This window comes from Centruroides vittatus, unplaced genomic scaffold (genome assembly GCF_030686945.1).
Source record: "Centruroides vittatus isolate TY-2023 unplaced genomic scaffold, ASM3068694v2 contig_1159, whole genome shotgun sequence".
Classification (NCBI taxonomy): Eukaryota; Metazoa; Arthropoda; class Arachnida; order Scorpiones; family Buthidae; genus Centruroides; species Centruroides vittatus.
The window spans coordinates 2,464,519-2,479,020 of NW_027120745.1; the positions used below are offsets into that span (position 1 = coordinate 2,464,519).

The 14,502-nt window shown below is 27.0% G+C and overlaps 1 protein-coding gene across 1 annotated transcript; it reads right to left on the minus strand.

Annotated features, from left to right (window-relative positions):
• Positions 1-4,750: 4,750 nt before the first annotated feature.
• LOC136980008 (uncharacterized) lies at positions 4,751-7,692 on the minus strand. Its single transcript, XM_067276037.1, has 2 exons — positions 7,553-7,692; positions 4,751-5,299 (listed from the first exon to the last, which is right to left on the minus strand). The coding sequence occupies exons 1-2, from the start codon at positions 7,626-7,628 to the stop codon at positions 4,785-4,787; spliced, it is 591 nt and encodes a 196-aa protein (XP_067132138.1). The 5' UTR covers positions 7,629-7,692; the 3' UTR covers positions 4,751-4,784.
• Between the last annotated feature and the right edge of the window lie 6,810 nt (positions 7,693-14,502).

The following is a 14,502-nucleotide window of genomic DNA, read 5'->3' on the forward strand; positions in this document are numbered from 1 at the left end:
GAAAACATTCAACACGCGCTTATATTTAATTGAAATATAAAAAGGTTTAAATAAATGTCTAAATACTAATTTGTAATGTTATATAAAGAAAAACGAATAAAAACATAATTAAAATATATAAATTATTATCACATATGTGCCATTTATATTTAACGGATAAGGATTATATTAAGTTAGAAAAACAATTATTATTTATACCGAAAAAAATTGTTTTTCGCATTAAAATTCATAATAATACACCCACGTTAAATCAGAATTTTCTCCTGACTTTTTATAAATATTTTTCAAAGTTGCTACGTTCTAAAATAAAAATATAAGGAGGAGTTGATAATCTAGATTTAATTATTCCAATTTAAATATTTTCTAACATCTTTTATAATCAGCTTTTCTTAATCGAATAAAGGATTACAAACTAACGTTATAATTTATTTTCTGAAGCTCTTTAATTGGTAATTCTTACGAATTTATATCCTATTATTTGCGAAATTATAAATAAACTTGATCCTTTGTTTATTTACAAATGATATATATTTTAATTGTATATTAAATAATTAATTTTGTTTAGTTTAATTTCAAATTTTCTCGAAGACTTTCGTTAATAAGTTAATTTATCACCACAACTGATCAATGATGTCTTTCACTCACCATACTTAGAAACAAGTCACAAATGAATTATGATCAATTTCAACAAGTGATTTATTTCGCTTTATTAATCTGATTAGAAAAGATGGATAACGTTGCAGGGATATTTTGATTGATTATAAAAACGATTTTTATTTTAGTTTAAATTTATAAAAAAGACAAGACACTTTGTTTTTATCTTAAAGAAACAAACAATTTGTAAGGTATAAAATCTGTGTGAATGCTATCGAAAGGCTTTCGGTGGTAAAAATAAGCTTTTCCAAATGTAGTTTCAACATTTATCTTTGTCTTTAAACTTTTCCGCATATACTTTTAACAATTTAACCATTCAAAGCCTTTTGCGAATATTTATTTATTTAGTACAACGAAATCCTGTATGTGCGGGCATACAAAATAACACTACAATCAACCAATAGCAATTCCAACACAAAATAAAATAATGTTGATAATTCGGTGCAGAATAATAAACCTGTTAAAAACAATACAGTAATCATAATAATAATCATATCCAAAAAATATATATATACAAAATACAAAAAAGTGACTTTGTTTTATCTTAGTAACATTTATTAATCTTATAACGATAATATATATATATATATTTTTTTATAAACTACTAAAATATTTATCATTATAAATAAAACCATTAAACATCGCATATAACGCAGACACGTCTTCTATTTTATATGTAAGTGGAGAATTTAAATTCTTCGTGTCAAAATGTATTAGAATAATAAATACAATTCTATAATTTTTACATTGTTAAAGTGAAGATATATTCCGAAAAATGTTGGTCGTAGGCATGGGCGTAGCCAGGAAGGGGCATGGGTGGGCACGCCCCCCCAGTTAACCTGGTGCCCCTCCCAGAAAATTACAGCCTCTACTAGGCCCCTTTCATAACAAAATCCTGGCTACGCCAATGGTCGTAGGAGATTAAAATCTATGAAAATATGTTAAATAGAAATGGATAAAATTAAAAAGGGAATTTTATTTTTACGGAAAAACGGTTAGTTATGAATTCAGCACCATTTTTACATTGCTAAAGCCTAAAATCTGTTTGGAAATCTTCATTAATAGTTATAAATAATGAAATTTTATTCCTAAATAAATCCACAACTGTATAGTCTGCATTAGCTAATAGACAAACTATTAGCTAATTCTGCATCATTTTCAATTTTAAAATTGTGGAAAGATAACCATCATTTACAATGAATTATATAATTTTTATTCGAATCTCGGAATTTAAAAATACGGGAGAGTAAGGGTGGTGACGGATATAACATGATTTTTTTGTACTCTTTTTAATTTCTAATTTTTATAACCATTTTAATCAATAGCAATTGAAATTTATAATAAAAAAAATTAATACTATAGTGTCTTGCCCCTGTGCATTATACTTTTCCGTTAGCAATGGAATTGTTCCGGTTATCTAACTCCTTTTAGGGGGAATTTTTTGAATTGAAACAACGTGACTTCTAGTCAAAAGCGGAAGTTCATACGTAGTTAATCGAGGCCTCCTTCCTCTAAGGTTTTTATATCTAGTCTCATCTTTTATCTACCAGACTCCGTTCTCTAGATTAAGGAAAGACAGACCGACCGACCGACTGACGACGGATGACAGTAAGTCTATAATCTTTTTCAAATTGCAGCCCAATCATTATTCATTTATTCCTATAAAAACTACAATGAGTTACTTGTAACTTAAAAAATACCACTATTGATTTAGATCGGTGATGAGCAATCTTTTCTGGCTGTGAACCGCGAATGAACTCGAGGGGCTCCCATAGGACCGCAAGCTTAAAGCCTGCAATTCAGTACAGTTTATTCTCTTTTACGATAAAAATGTATAGTTTTTTAATATAATATCTTACATATATATATTAGAACAATTGATTTTTTTTTAATTTGAAATATAATTTTCGTTATACATTCGACACAAACTTGTCTAAATTATTTAATAACTATCAGGAAAATAAATAAAATGAATTGAAAAGTTATTAAAATTATAATATACTTTCTCCTATTTAAAAATTATATTCTTTTATATTAAATAAAAATAAAGTCTTATATTTATTAGAGATTGAATTAAATTAAATAAACCCCGCTTTAGTTTATAAAAGACGTGTTTTAGATTTAACTCAAATTATTTTTTTTTTCGTATGAAAAACCATTAAAATAAAGTTTATAATTCATTTAAAGTACAGTAAATGTTTCTTTAAACAAATATTGTTTATTATTGATGTTGAAAAAAATAATAATAAAAATAATAGTTTAAGTTGTTAGCAGTTAAATAGTTTAAATTATAAATTGTTTATTTTCATTGTAAACATATATTAAAGTTTTATTTATAGCTTGAAATAATAATATTGTTTCCTTTGTAAATATAACAATTTAAATTGCAGTGTTTTATATAAAATGACATTATGAATAAATAATTGAAATGACATAAATATTTTATTATTTAGTTAAAACAAAAAGAACAAATGATTCTGTGTATTGAAACAATAGAATCGATTTTATAAATATTTATTTTCACGTGTTTTAGAAATGAAATGAATATTAAAAATTTATTAAACTGACATTTTGAAATTTGAGACATTATAATTTCTTGACTTGTTAATTGGAATGTATTCATCATAATTAATTATCATTACAGAAACTTATTATCAATATTAATTGTACTAACTCGATCGCATTTTATCTTCGTAGTTGTTTCAATAAATATATAATTAGAATAGAAAATTTACTTTATTCGGTGTTTAAGGATTACGTTAGGGATTTAAGTTGGCTTTAACTAATTATTTAAATGAAAATAGTTAATTTACAATTAAAATTTCTTCGCGTGGTCTGCTTAATGTCGATCGAAAAATGGTTAATTAGCAATGGAATTTTATTCTAACATTTGATCATTGAGTGCAATCGTGTTTACTTTTAAGAGGTGTTAAATATTAAAAATTATATTTAACAGTTTTTGAAGATAATTAGCCAGTTTAATCGGGCATCTTCTATGATGGATGGGCATTGTTTATAACGATGAGGATCATATTTCTCTTCCTTTTAAGAGATAAAATATATACAATGTATTATCTAATTTATGTCGAAATAATTACTGTTAAATAAAAAATATGATTAATTATATATTATTAGAAACTTAATATATTATCTTTTTAAAATCAATCTCGAAAATTAAACATTTCTTTTTTTTTTTAATGCGCTTTAAATTGTTATCACTTTTATTCAATTAATTCATATCTGTATATATGCATATTCAATAATGTATGTTTGAATATGCTTGACATTCCAGAAAAATTTCAATTCTAAGCACACAAGAACGATTTATGTAGGGTTATATTAAACTCTAAGAAAACGTAAGCTTCACTTGACATTTTGAAACCATAAATAATGTAGGGGAACATTTCTCTTAAAATCACGTTTCGTTGCCTATAAAAAATACAAAGAGACAATCGTATTTTTTCAGTAAAGTGCTTTATATTCTTAAAAGTCGTCTTTCCCCTCAAGTCATACAGTATATTAAATAGAATATAAAAACTTTCAAAACACAAAAAGATATCTTTTTATGTCTATTTCATTTCTTTTCATCTATGTATCGTGTGAACTGATCTATTGCTGTAAATTGTTGTACTGTACGTTCTCGCATCTTCGATCTTCTTAAATACAATTCACGTGTTTTTTTTTTTTTTAAAGAAATAAGATAAAGCGTGAATTTATCGAATGCAAGGATACTTTCTATATTTTAAATATGGTTATAAGGGTCGCAACACCAAATCTCATAAGATAAAATCCCGAAATAAAACTATGGTAAAAACTTTCTTAGACTGTGAATAAAGCATTTTATTATCAATAAGAAATAAAAATTCGATTTATACCTTTGGAAATATTATATTTTTATTGTTTATAATTCAATTTATTGAAAAGAAAATTATATATATATATATGTAATCTTACAGCGAACAAGTGAAAAATCTCGTAAAGTATTTCAATTTATTTATTTATTTTTTGGAAAATAAAATTGGCGATGAGAAAAAATTTATTTGGTACAACATAAAAATATTATAAACCAAAAAAAAAAAACAAGATGAATTCGAATATTAGTTATTATTTTATTTTTGCTTTCAGGAACATTATTTCTTTCGCGGTCCTGTTATTTCCCAATTAGGATTATAAACGGGACGTAGATTACCTTTCCAATATTTTTGTCGACTGGATTCTCTGTCATAATCTTCAGACGGTTTCATTCCGACGATATCCGATTCTTCGTCGGTTTTATAATCGGGTTTCTTAATTTCTTCGAGTTTTCTTTTTAGATGATCGAAAAATTTACTGATATTATTAAGGTTTAGAAGAGTAAAGTAACGGTCGTACTGCACGTCCAAATTAGACGACGATAGATTGTCTCCTTCTTTCGGTTCCAACCGATCCACGTTTCTTTTACCCAGGCCGATGAATTCCCATCCTGGATTATATTTCGGTTTTTCGTTTTTACGCTTCTTTCCCAAACCAATCATGGCTAATCCAGGATTATATCTCGGTCTTGATTTATCGTAATTAGCTCTTTTTATATCCGATTCACTTTCATCTGTATTTTTCCAAAATCGTATCCACTTGTTCGCCAGTTCGTATATCGTTGGTTGATCATCTGTAGACAAAAATTAAGGTTTTATAATTTAAAAAAAAGTTAATAATTTTTAAAATTTATAAGTTTCTGAAGCCGGAATATCGTATATTATTTTATTTTATTACATATTTATTTCGTGTGTTAGATACAGGTGAAATATTGCGGGTAAATCGAATAATTTTTGTAAAATTTCTATAGAATATTAATGAAAAAATATATATATATATGTAAATTCGAATATAAAAAAAGTGATAAGATAAATAAATTGTGTTTAAAAGATTTATTAAATTATAAATTTATGTATAACCCCAAAAGTATTCGCTCCTGTTTGTAAAACTCCTAAAGTAGACTGGTTAATTATTTATTTCTTCTAGTCTAAGATTAAGCTTTCAGATAACAAACTCTTGGGATTTTTACAATATTAAAATAGTTTTCAAAGTATTTCGTAAACCTAAATCCTAACTTAACTTTTGCTTTAAGCTTTTAAACATAAAAAAAATAAAGAGAGAAATAAATTTCATTAGTTTAGCAAAAATGTAAATGTAGGAAAATTTCCTTTGATCTATTTTTAAAATTTTATTGATTTTTTTTTACATTTTTAAAAACTTTTTTTGGTAAAAAACACATTTTTATATTTAAAATTAATAAAGTTTAGTAATTAATTAATTAATTAACGTTTTTATATTTATTTGAACAAATTTATTACAGAATGTATTATATATTATCATGTTCATTTATTCATCGTAAATATATATATATATATATATATTAGTTTTCTTACACACAAATGATTATTATCTATCCTAGAATATTATAGGAATAATAATAAACCCATTTTATAATCGAATTTTCTACTCTGTCAATCAAATTTGTACACTTTTCTGTATGTAGGTCTACTACTTTTAAAAAATTATTAATAAATTAAAATTAATTTATGTCAAATAAAACTATTTTTAAGGCGTTATTAAATTAATCGAGTCTTTCTCTAAATGGATTTTATATTAAACATGGTAGTAAATTAAATTGTTCTTTAAAATCTAATTTATTGAGAATTTCAGAAAAAATATAATTTTTTCTTTTTTCCTAACGTCTAAAAATTAATATAAAAGGCGAAGATTAAAGAAAATCTTATTTTTAACTAGATTAATCCCTTTTCTTCTAAGTATTATCAATTTAGTGACCTAAAAAATTAAATTCATTTTTTAAAATTCCTGTTAAAAAGAAGCACGCCTCGTAAATTACGCGATAAAATTAATAACAATGAACCTATGTTTTAATATAAATACATATATATATATATATATTTATTTATTTATTAACCGGTAATTATGCTGTTTGGGTGACAATCTTTATTGTCATCCCTTTATTGTCACCCGAACATCGTACATATATGCTCTATACGAATACACGAAAGTTCGACATTAAATAATATACATAATTATTTAAACAATCTCATTAAATTAATGATGCAGAATAGTTTGTAAAGTTTATAATGAAATATTTAAATCTCAAAAAGCCTTACAAAGTATCCAATTCAGTATATTATAAAATATACTGTATTTTATACAGTGTAAAAGATTTAATTCTTTCATTTATGCTATATTATAGATTTGTTTTCCTGTAAAACAATTTACTCTGTAATACGAGCCAATAAGATTTATATTTCTAGAAAAACAAAAGAAAAAAACATAAGAATGGTGTATACGTATAGGCTAAATTATCTATTGTTCTGATTGATTGTCTATGAGTTCGACTTTCTATCAAACCACATTTGTTCGGCAGGAAAGCATCCAATTTCTCCAATTTGACTTGGCATTCACGAGAAATAGTTTTGTAAAAATATTGTTTTATATCAATATATTTCTTAATATTAGTTTAATGTATTCGAAAATATATTTCTTTTTTATGCCTTAATTCCATCACCAGTTTATTATCGAATCGTTTGACAGTAGATTTACCAAAGATTACGTAAAATAAAATGGGTCTTACGGCTGTCAAAACATTAAAAAGCATTTAAAATATGTTGAAAAAGATATTATTTTTAGAATACAATTATTAACAAATAAAGAATTAAATAGTAAACTTATTTAAATTATATATATTTATCGTTAAATTACAAAATCGAATTTTAAATTGGAATTTTAATATCTTAATTAATGGATATTTTTTACGTATCATAAACGTAAATTGTGTTTAAGAAGTATTGTACATGTTATTTTAACAATAAGTATTTTAAACTTTCGATAATTACAATAGCAAAAACGCGCGCCTTACCTTCAACGGTTCTGCAAATACTGACGAAGATCATTAAAATCATTAATGTGACGTATGTCCAGTGTTGCTGATCCATTTTCCCTTCAATTGCTGCTTCTACGGTTTTCGTCTTACGTTTATGAAACCGATAAACTTTCTCTATGTCAATATATCAACAGTTTCACCATTTCTCCAATGGGACGACGGTTATCGAGTCACGTGACCTACGGCAACTAATCACCTCGGAGTATTTTACAACACTAATTTCCTCTTTAAAACTGCATTTAAATGTCTAATTTAATTGGATGTTGTTTTTTTACAAATTTAACCTATCATTATTTTTGTTTCATTATCATCGTTACTTATTTAAATAATATTTTTCTATTATAATAATATTATGTTTAATTATCGTTTCGTGTTAATAATTTAATCGAAAAAAATTGAATTAAACAATATATATATATATATATATATATATATTTTAATAATATAAACGAGATTACGTGATTTTTTTTAAAGGCAGATGACCCGTAGTAGAAAATGGCGACGTCCAGAAGAAACGATAATTGTTTTAAATTCTTAATTAAAAATAATATAAATAATGGCGGTAATGTTTTACATACATTCATCATCGTTTTAAAAACCTATATATAAAATTATAATTTTAAAAATTTATCGTAACTTTCAACAATTAAGATATATTTAATATTTAAAAATGACTGAAAAACATTTGTTAAGAATAAAAAAAATGGCGAAAGTATATTAATTCAACGTTATTTTTATTGAGAAAATATTTTTTTCCCGTCGCAGTCTCCAACGTAGGGAAAAATTTCCCCGGGCGCCATCTTGGATCCTAAGGTAACATTAACCGAAAAATGCAAGACACGGACGTATATTTTCGAAAAATTCCCTACATAGATACATTTCTGACCAATTAGAGGACATAATTTATGTGGCACAAGACCCGAGCAAGGAGATAAGAGAGTTAGAAGGCTTCGAATTTAATTCGTTCCAGGAGGCCGTTCGAACACCGAAGCGTTCGAAGTACGAGGTACTATTGCATATATGTTTATATATTATTATATAATATATTCATAATACATACATACTACGAATAAAGCTTAATAACTCCTGCGCTTTTTGTCGAAAATTTCTGAAATTTTGTACGGAGGTTTGTTTATTAGGGGGATTGATACTATTAAATTTTCATTGTTAAAAGTCGATGGGGTGGGGAGATAAGGGGGGTCGTGTGTATCTCCGGTAGATTCGGACTTAATGACGATTTTACTCGTTATTAGCATTTACAAGTTTTTTTTTATAAAACTCATCCCTAACCTCAAAATTAATCTTTTTACTATTTTATAATAGTTAATAAAATACGATAACAGATGGAGCCATCAAATATTGCCTGGAAAGTTAAGCAACTCGTTGCTGGATTTTTTAAAAAATATATTAATAAGAATAGTAACAATATAGATCAGAAATTCATTAAGATATTATAATAGAAGATTTATTATATCCTCTTAAATATCTAGGTATAAAAAAGAAAATTGGTCAATAATTATATTAAAGCAAGGTGGGTTGATCTATGATATTTTTACGTTAAGAAATTTAATATCAATGTTTTGAAATTGGTTAGTCTAAGGTATATCGTTACAAAATATATTGCTTCCGCTTTTTATTTTTTAAACTATAACAAAAGAATTAATGCAGTATAGAGTGGGATGCTCCATAATTCAAATAACGAACAACTCTATATGAATTTGCATATATTTTGTTTTATACGTAGCGCTTATACTGATTTGAAATTTTAAAACTAAAAGCGAGAGATGATGCCACACAGACAAAAGTTTGATAATATCATTTTATCTAGCTAAGACACGAAAATAAGAATGGGATTAGTGTTTCTTATTCTCTTTCCTTCAAAGAAAAAAAAAATTGTTTACTCTTTGGTTTATAAACGTGCTTATAATATCAATTTTTGAACTCGATGGTTGTTGTCAATTGTCACAAAATCTTGTAGAAATTCTGGAAGCATCTAGTAATCACATCTAAAATAAGTTATCTCTGCAATTATTTGTTTCTAGTAAATAGAAATAATTAATGATATAATAGATTAATCATGTATATAAAAAATTATTAATTATACTAAAACAAATTGTTTTTTTTTTAGAAATTTCTGTACATTTTTTAAAGTATCATAGATAAAAGAAGTGTGTACACATGGCACACATAAACACACACACCTTTATTCTACATCATAATACTGCTACTGATTCTCCGCTAAGTTATCACTAATCTACCAAACCTTGTTACTTCTGGAACTGTATAAATGCTCAAAACGTTAAATATCTTTTAACATTTAATTGCTACAAATTATATATACAGTATTTGAATAGGAATTATATTGAAAACTTTAACATAACTATTGAGATTTGTTTGTTTTCAGAGTTTCCGACAGGCCGTATTGGTCTAAAAAAGAAAATTCAGTTTCCAGAATCATCAACAATCTATTATACACCGCTAAACGTATTTTGTTTTCTAACTGCTTTTGCTTACTTTCACTTATCTCGAGTTTTCTCTTTTCCTGTTTTTTCCACTTAGCTGCCATTCAGTGGTCAAGACTTCACTATTTTATCTCTACGACGATGTTTTCGTAGCGGTGTTTGTATATAACCCTTATAAGTTATATGAAAAAATAATTAATTTGATTCTTATTCTTAATTCTCATCGTTTTCGTAAGAAAAAAACATTGTTCAATACTGAAAGACAAAAATAATAATAGAGTTAGGAGGTTAAGAAATATGATAAGGAAGAAAAATATTTAAGTGAAAGATGCAATGTTTGCTTAAATTTAAATCGAACTCGAATAAAACAATGAATGTTTAAGCGTTAATGAATAGAAAATACGTTTCTGTATTTTAATGAATTATAAAATATTTGTATTTCGTGTCAAAACATTTCGAATTACTAAGTTTATAAAATGATATCATTACGTAAGAAGAAACACTGATAGATGATTAATAAAATGGCGAAATTATTTAATTAACACAACATTTAATAAGTGCAGAAATGATTTTATTCACGAAACAGAATTATTTTAACGTTATTTATTAAAACTTTAACTCATTCGAATAAAGCGTGTATTAAATAAAATTACCAAATTTTATGGAGCCATTTCATTTTTTTCCAAGTCTTAACCAATAGACAAATAAGATAAACGTCCAGGACCCGTAGTTTGGAGCGACCTGGCTTTTTAAAGGTTGATTAATGACCATAATTATATATATTTTTCGTTATACCAGAAACTCTCTTATTGTACGATTATTATTGTATTAGTGTTTTTGTCCTTCCTCACCCGATTTTACCCCATATGCCTTCTGGCAATAAGATTTTTTGAAAGAAAATTTTAAATATATAAATTATTGACCCTTTTGGTGAATTTTGTTTAAAGATGTTTGGCGATAATTTGATTTTAATTTATTATTATTTTTAATTAATTATCCTTAAATTAATAATTTTATGTAGGAATTAATTGGCAATTACATATATTGCGAGAACAATATTATTATTATAATAAAATAAGATAATTAATTCTCATTTAATTCTCGAAAAAGTTTGATAAACAGGAAATTTTTGTTTACGACATTTAAATAGCAATCTCTAAACTCGCAACCACCAACTCTAACCACCACTGAGGTAAAATACATAATTATATTCGGTGAGTAGGATTATTAACTCTTAATATGTTTACATGTTAACTTCCGAGTGACGTCTAAGTGAGATATGTTTCTCTCAGAAACACTATATCGAAAAAATATATGACATACTAACACACACTGTTTAAGTTACTCGTGTATATTTTTTGAAGAAAATGGTTATTCTTACACATTCATCTGGAGAACTATATGTCCACAAGACAGAAACATATTTACACATATAGTGTTTATTTGGTTGTATACACTTAATATCTATATTTAGTTCTGAGAGAAGCACATAAATTCTCTAAATTTTGTTTTTAAATTTACTACGTCTGTTGCATCTATTATTTATTATATTTATAGAGTGAAACAGACAATTTATATATTATGTTTACTTACTTTAAAATCATTGTAAATACTGTTTTCTACGAGTGAATTAACAATTTTCTAGTAAAGCATTATATTTAATAAAACTGTTTGTACATTTTACTCAGTTATATTAGAGAATAAAATACAAAAATATTTTAAAGAATAAAATTATATAATTAGAAATAACCTGTATAATAATTAATTTAGATTCATATCATTGCAAAGAGGTTTGTTTTTATGAAGGTAAATTTATATTAATTAGAGAGTTTATATCTATGTCAGACAACTTATGGTATTGACGTGAATAAGTTACAATATAACCGAGGAATAATATAGCCTTAATTTAATTTTAAAGAAAAGTTAATAATGAAAATTATCACATATATATAAAAATATATAGACATAAAACCTAGTTCTATATCGTGGCTTATATGAGCAGACACTCAGGAGTCCATCTATAGAGACACCATCGGCCAGAGACATGACAACTTCCTCGAAAATTAATTTGTTAGGTACGTTTATTATTATACACGAATATACACAGAGAGAGAGCCCATGATTTCAGAAGTGTACCATGTGTCTCCTCATCAAGAAGTGTATATCATTTTTGATAAATTCAATATTAATCACATAAGATAAATGGAAGTAGCTTAATATATGAGCTATTTAGAAGAAGATGGAAGAAATAGTCTGGAGGGTATGGTGAGAATATTCATCGAACGAACACGGCGTTTATAAGTGAAGAAGATTTAAAGCGAAGCAGTAAGTTAAGAAATCAGTTTTTTTTATTGCGAACTATGTGGAATGAGCAAAGAGAGATGACAGTTTGAGCAGTTCATTATACATTAAGGAAACACTGAAAGTAGAGAGCTAAGATCTGTGTCTGTCTGATATTGATAGTGCAAAAGAACTTAGAATCTAAAACATGACATACAAAGACTGGGATATAAGAGGATGATCTTTGGTAAGAGATGCAAATCGTGTAAAAATTGTAATTTGACAGTAACTAAAAACTTGTGAGCAGAAAAATTTTCGATACCTAACCCTCATCTCTTCTATCATCAGATGCGCTTCTATCTATATATATACTATATATTAACACACTAAGAGAGGGGTCTACATATTTTTGTGCTGTTTCCGTTGTATTGTGAGATATAGATGTATATATATCTCTCAGACTCAGAACGAAGTAAAATAAAAGATAATATAATATCTCTATTCTGTATGTCAGCACAAACAGATCTCTGGTCTCGCCACGATGAAACTCAATTGTACGAGGACTATGGAGTCTGAGCTTTAATAGTGTATATTCACACGGTAGTACAATTTAATATATCCAATCAAAGGCTTCATATGGTACTATTTGAGTCACTGGTAATTATCAACTTAATGTAAACACAAAATAGGGTCTGTAATTATTTACTCTTATTATATCGCGAAGTCGAAATCTTTATGCGTCTGGACAGAGAGAGAAGGCGTATTAAAGCGAGGATCTGTAGAGCATGTCTTATATTGTGAGGTAATGGTTAACTAAATAATATATCCTGAAAAGGTAAGGAGGTTCCATTCACACAGACAATGAGTATGAAGAGCCCGCGAGTGCAATATTTATTAATTAATCTCTCTAGGTGCACTAAAAAAAGTATCAGGAGAAATCACTCAAATTCAGAGAAACGCGAAAGATCTGAACAGCGGATTACACACATTTATTAAGTTCGCTCGAATTTATAAGTCTTCTGCGAGGATTTTCTGTCAGAGTAAATTGAAGAGTTATAACATAAGGAGAATTGCCACCATATAATATAATACCGAGGACACACTGATACTTTATATTTCTGTTAATATGGCTGAAGAGTCTTACCTGGTGTGTCATATAAATATCAAAAGCTACACATTTTTTATAACGAATCACGTTGTTGAGTAAAGTCTGTTTATAATGAATTTGACAATTACCTAAAAAGAAAGAAAGTTGAATAAAATTAACCGAGAGTGTTTATGATTAATTATATAGATCTCCACATAATTCACTATGAATATTTAGTACATCCAGACACAACAATAGCAGAGTAAAAAAAGATAGAAAGAATTGTATATCTACAGAACTCATTAATGGTCCAAATATTATTTCGGATCACAATGCAAATCTAGTAAAACTATAACAATATCATTATTTAAAAACAATTACACAAACACCAATTAAACATTGAGCACCTTAGTCTACTAAATGCGAAATTACAAATCTATTAATTAATCTTAAAATATTAAATGAGTCGGTCAGGCAAGCGCACGATCGTAATTCGTCTTTTAGAATTACGCATCTTTATCTGAGTACATTCATCTGCAGGTGGGAACATAACTTAGTCGTCATTTTCAGCCTGCTCCGGGTATGATCAGGAGCAAAGTCTATCACCACACTGTGCGGATGGTGCGAAACAACACGAATCTTGAACGAGACGAGTAGAACTTTCTATTCCCATTTGTATACACAACAGAGTAACATCATTACCTCTTAGCACCAATGAGCGCGTACATGAGACAACGGTGGTGATTTAAGATTAGCGTTCCATAAATGATTTTTTGCGAGATGGCTATAATTTCCTACAGCACCCCCAACACAGTTTTTCTTCCGCGAACAGAACAAAACTGTGCAAAGTGGGAAACCTCCGTTTCCGTGTATCTCAAAAGATTGCACATCTGTGCCCAATCACCCATCACACATGCGAATGATAGTACAACCAAAGTAAAGATAGAATCTATTATTTATAGTAGACCATGTCACTAGATTTTAGTCAAAGTTGATTATTGGATTTCAGAGAGATCTAATATATCTATTTCAATATCTTCGTATCATAGATATGGAAAGTATCTGACTAATTGAGACTGAACTTGTGAGCTCGCGAG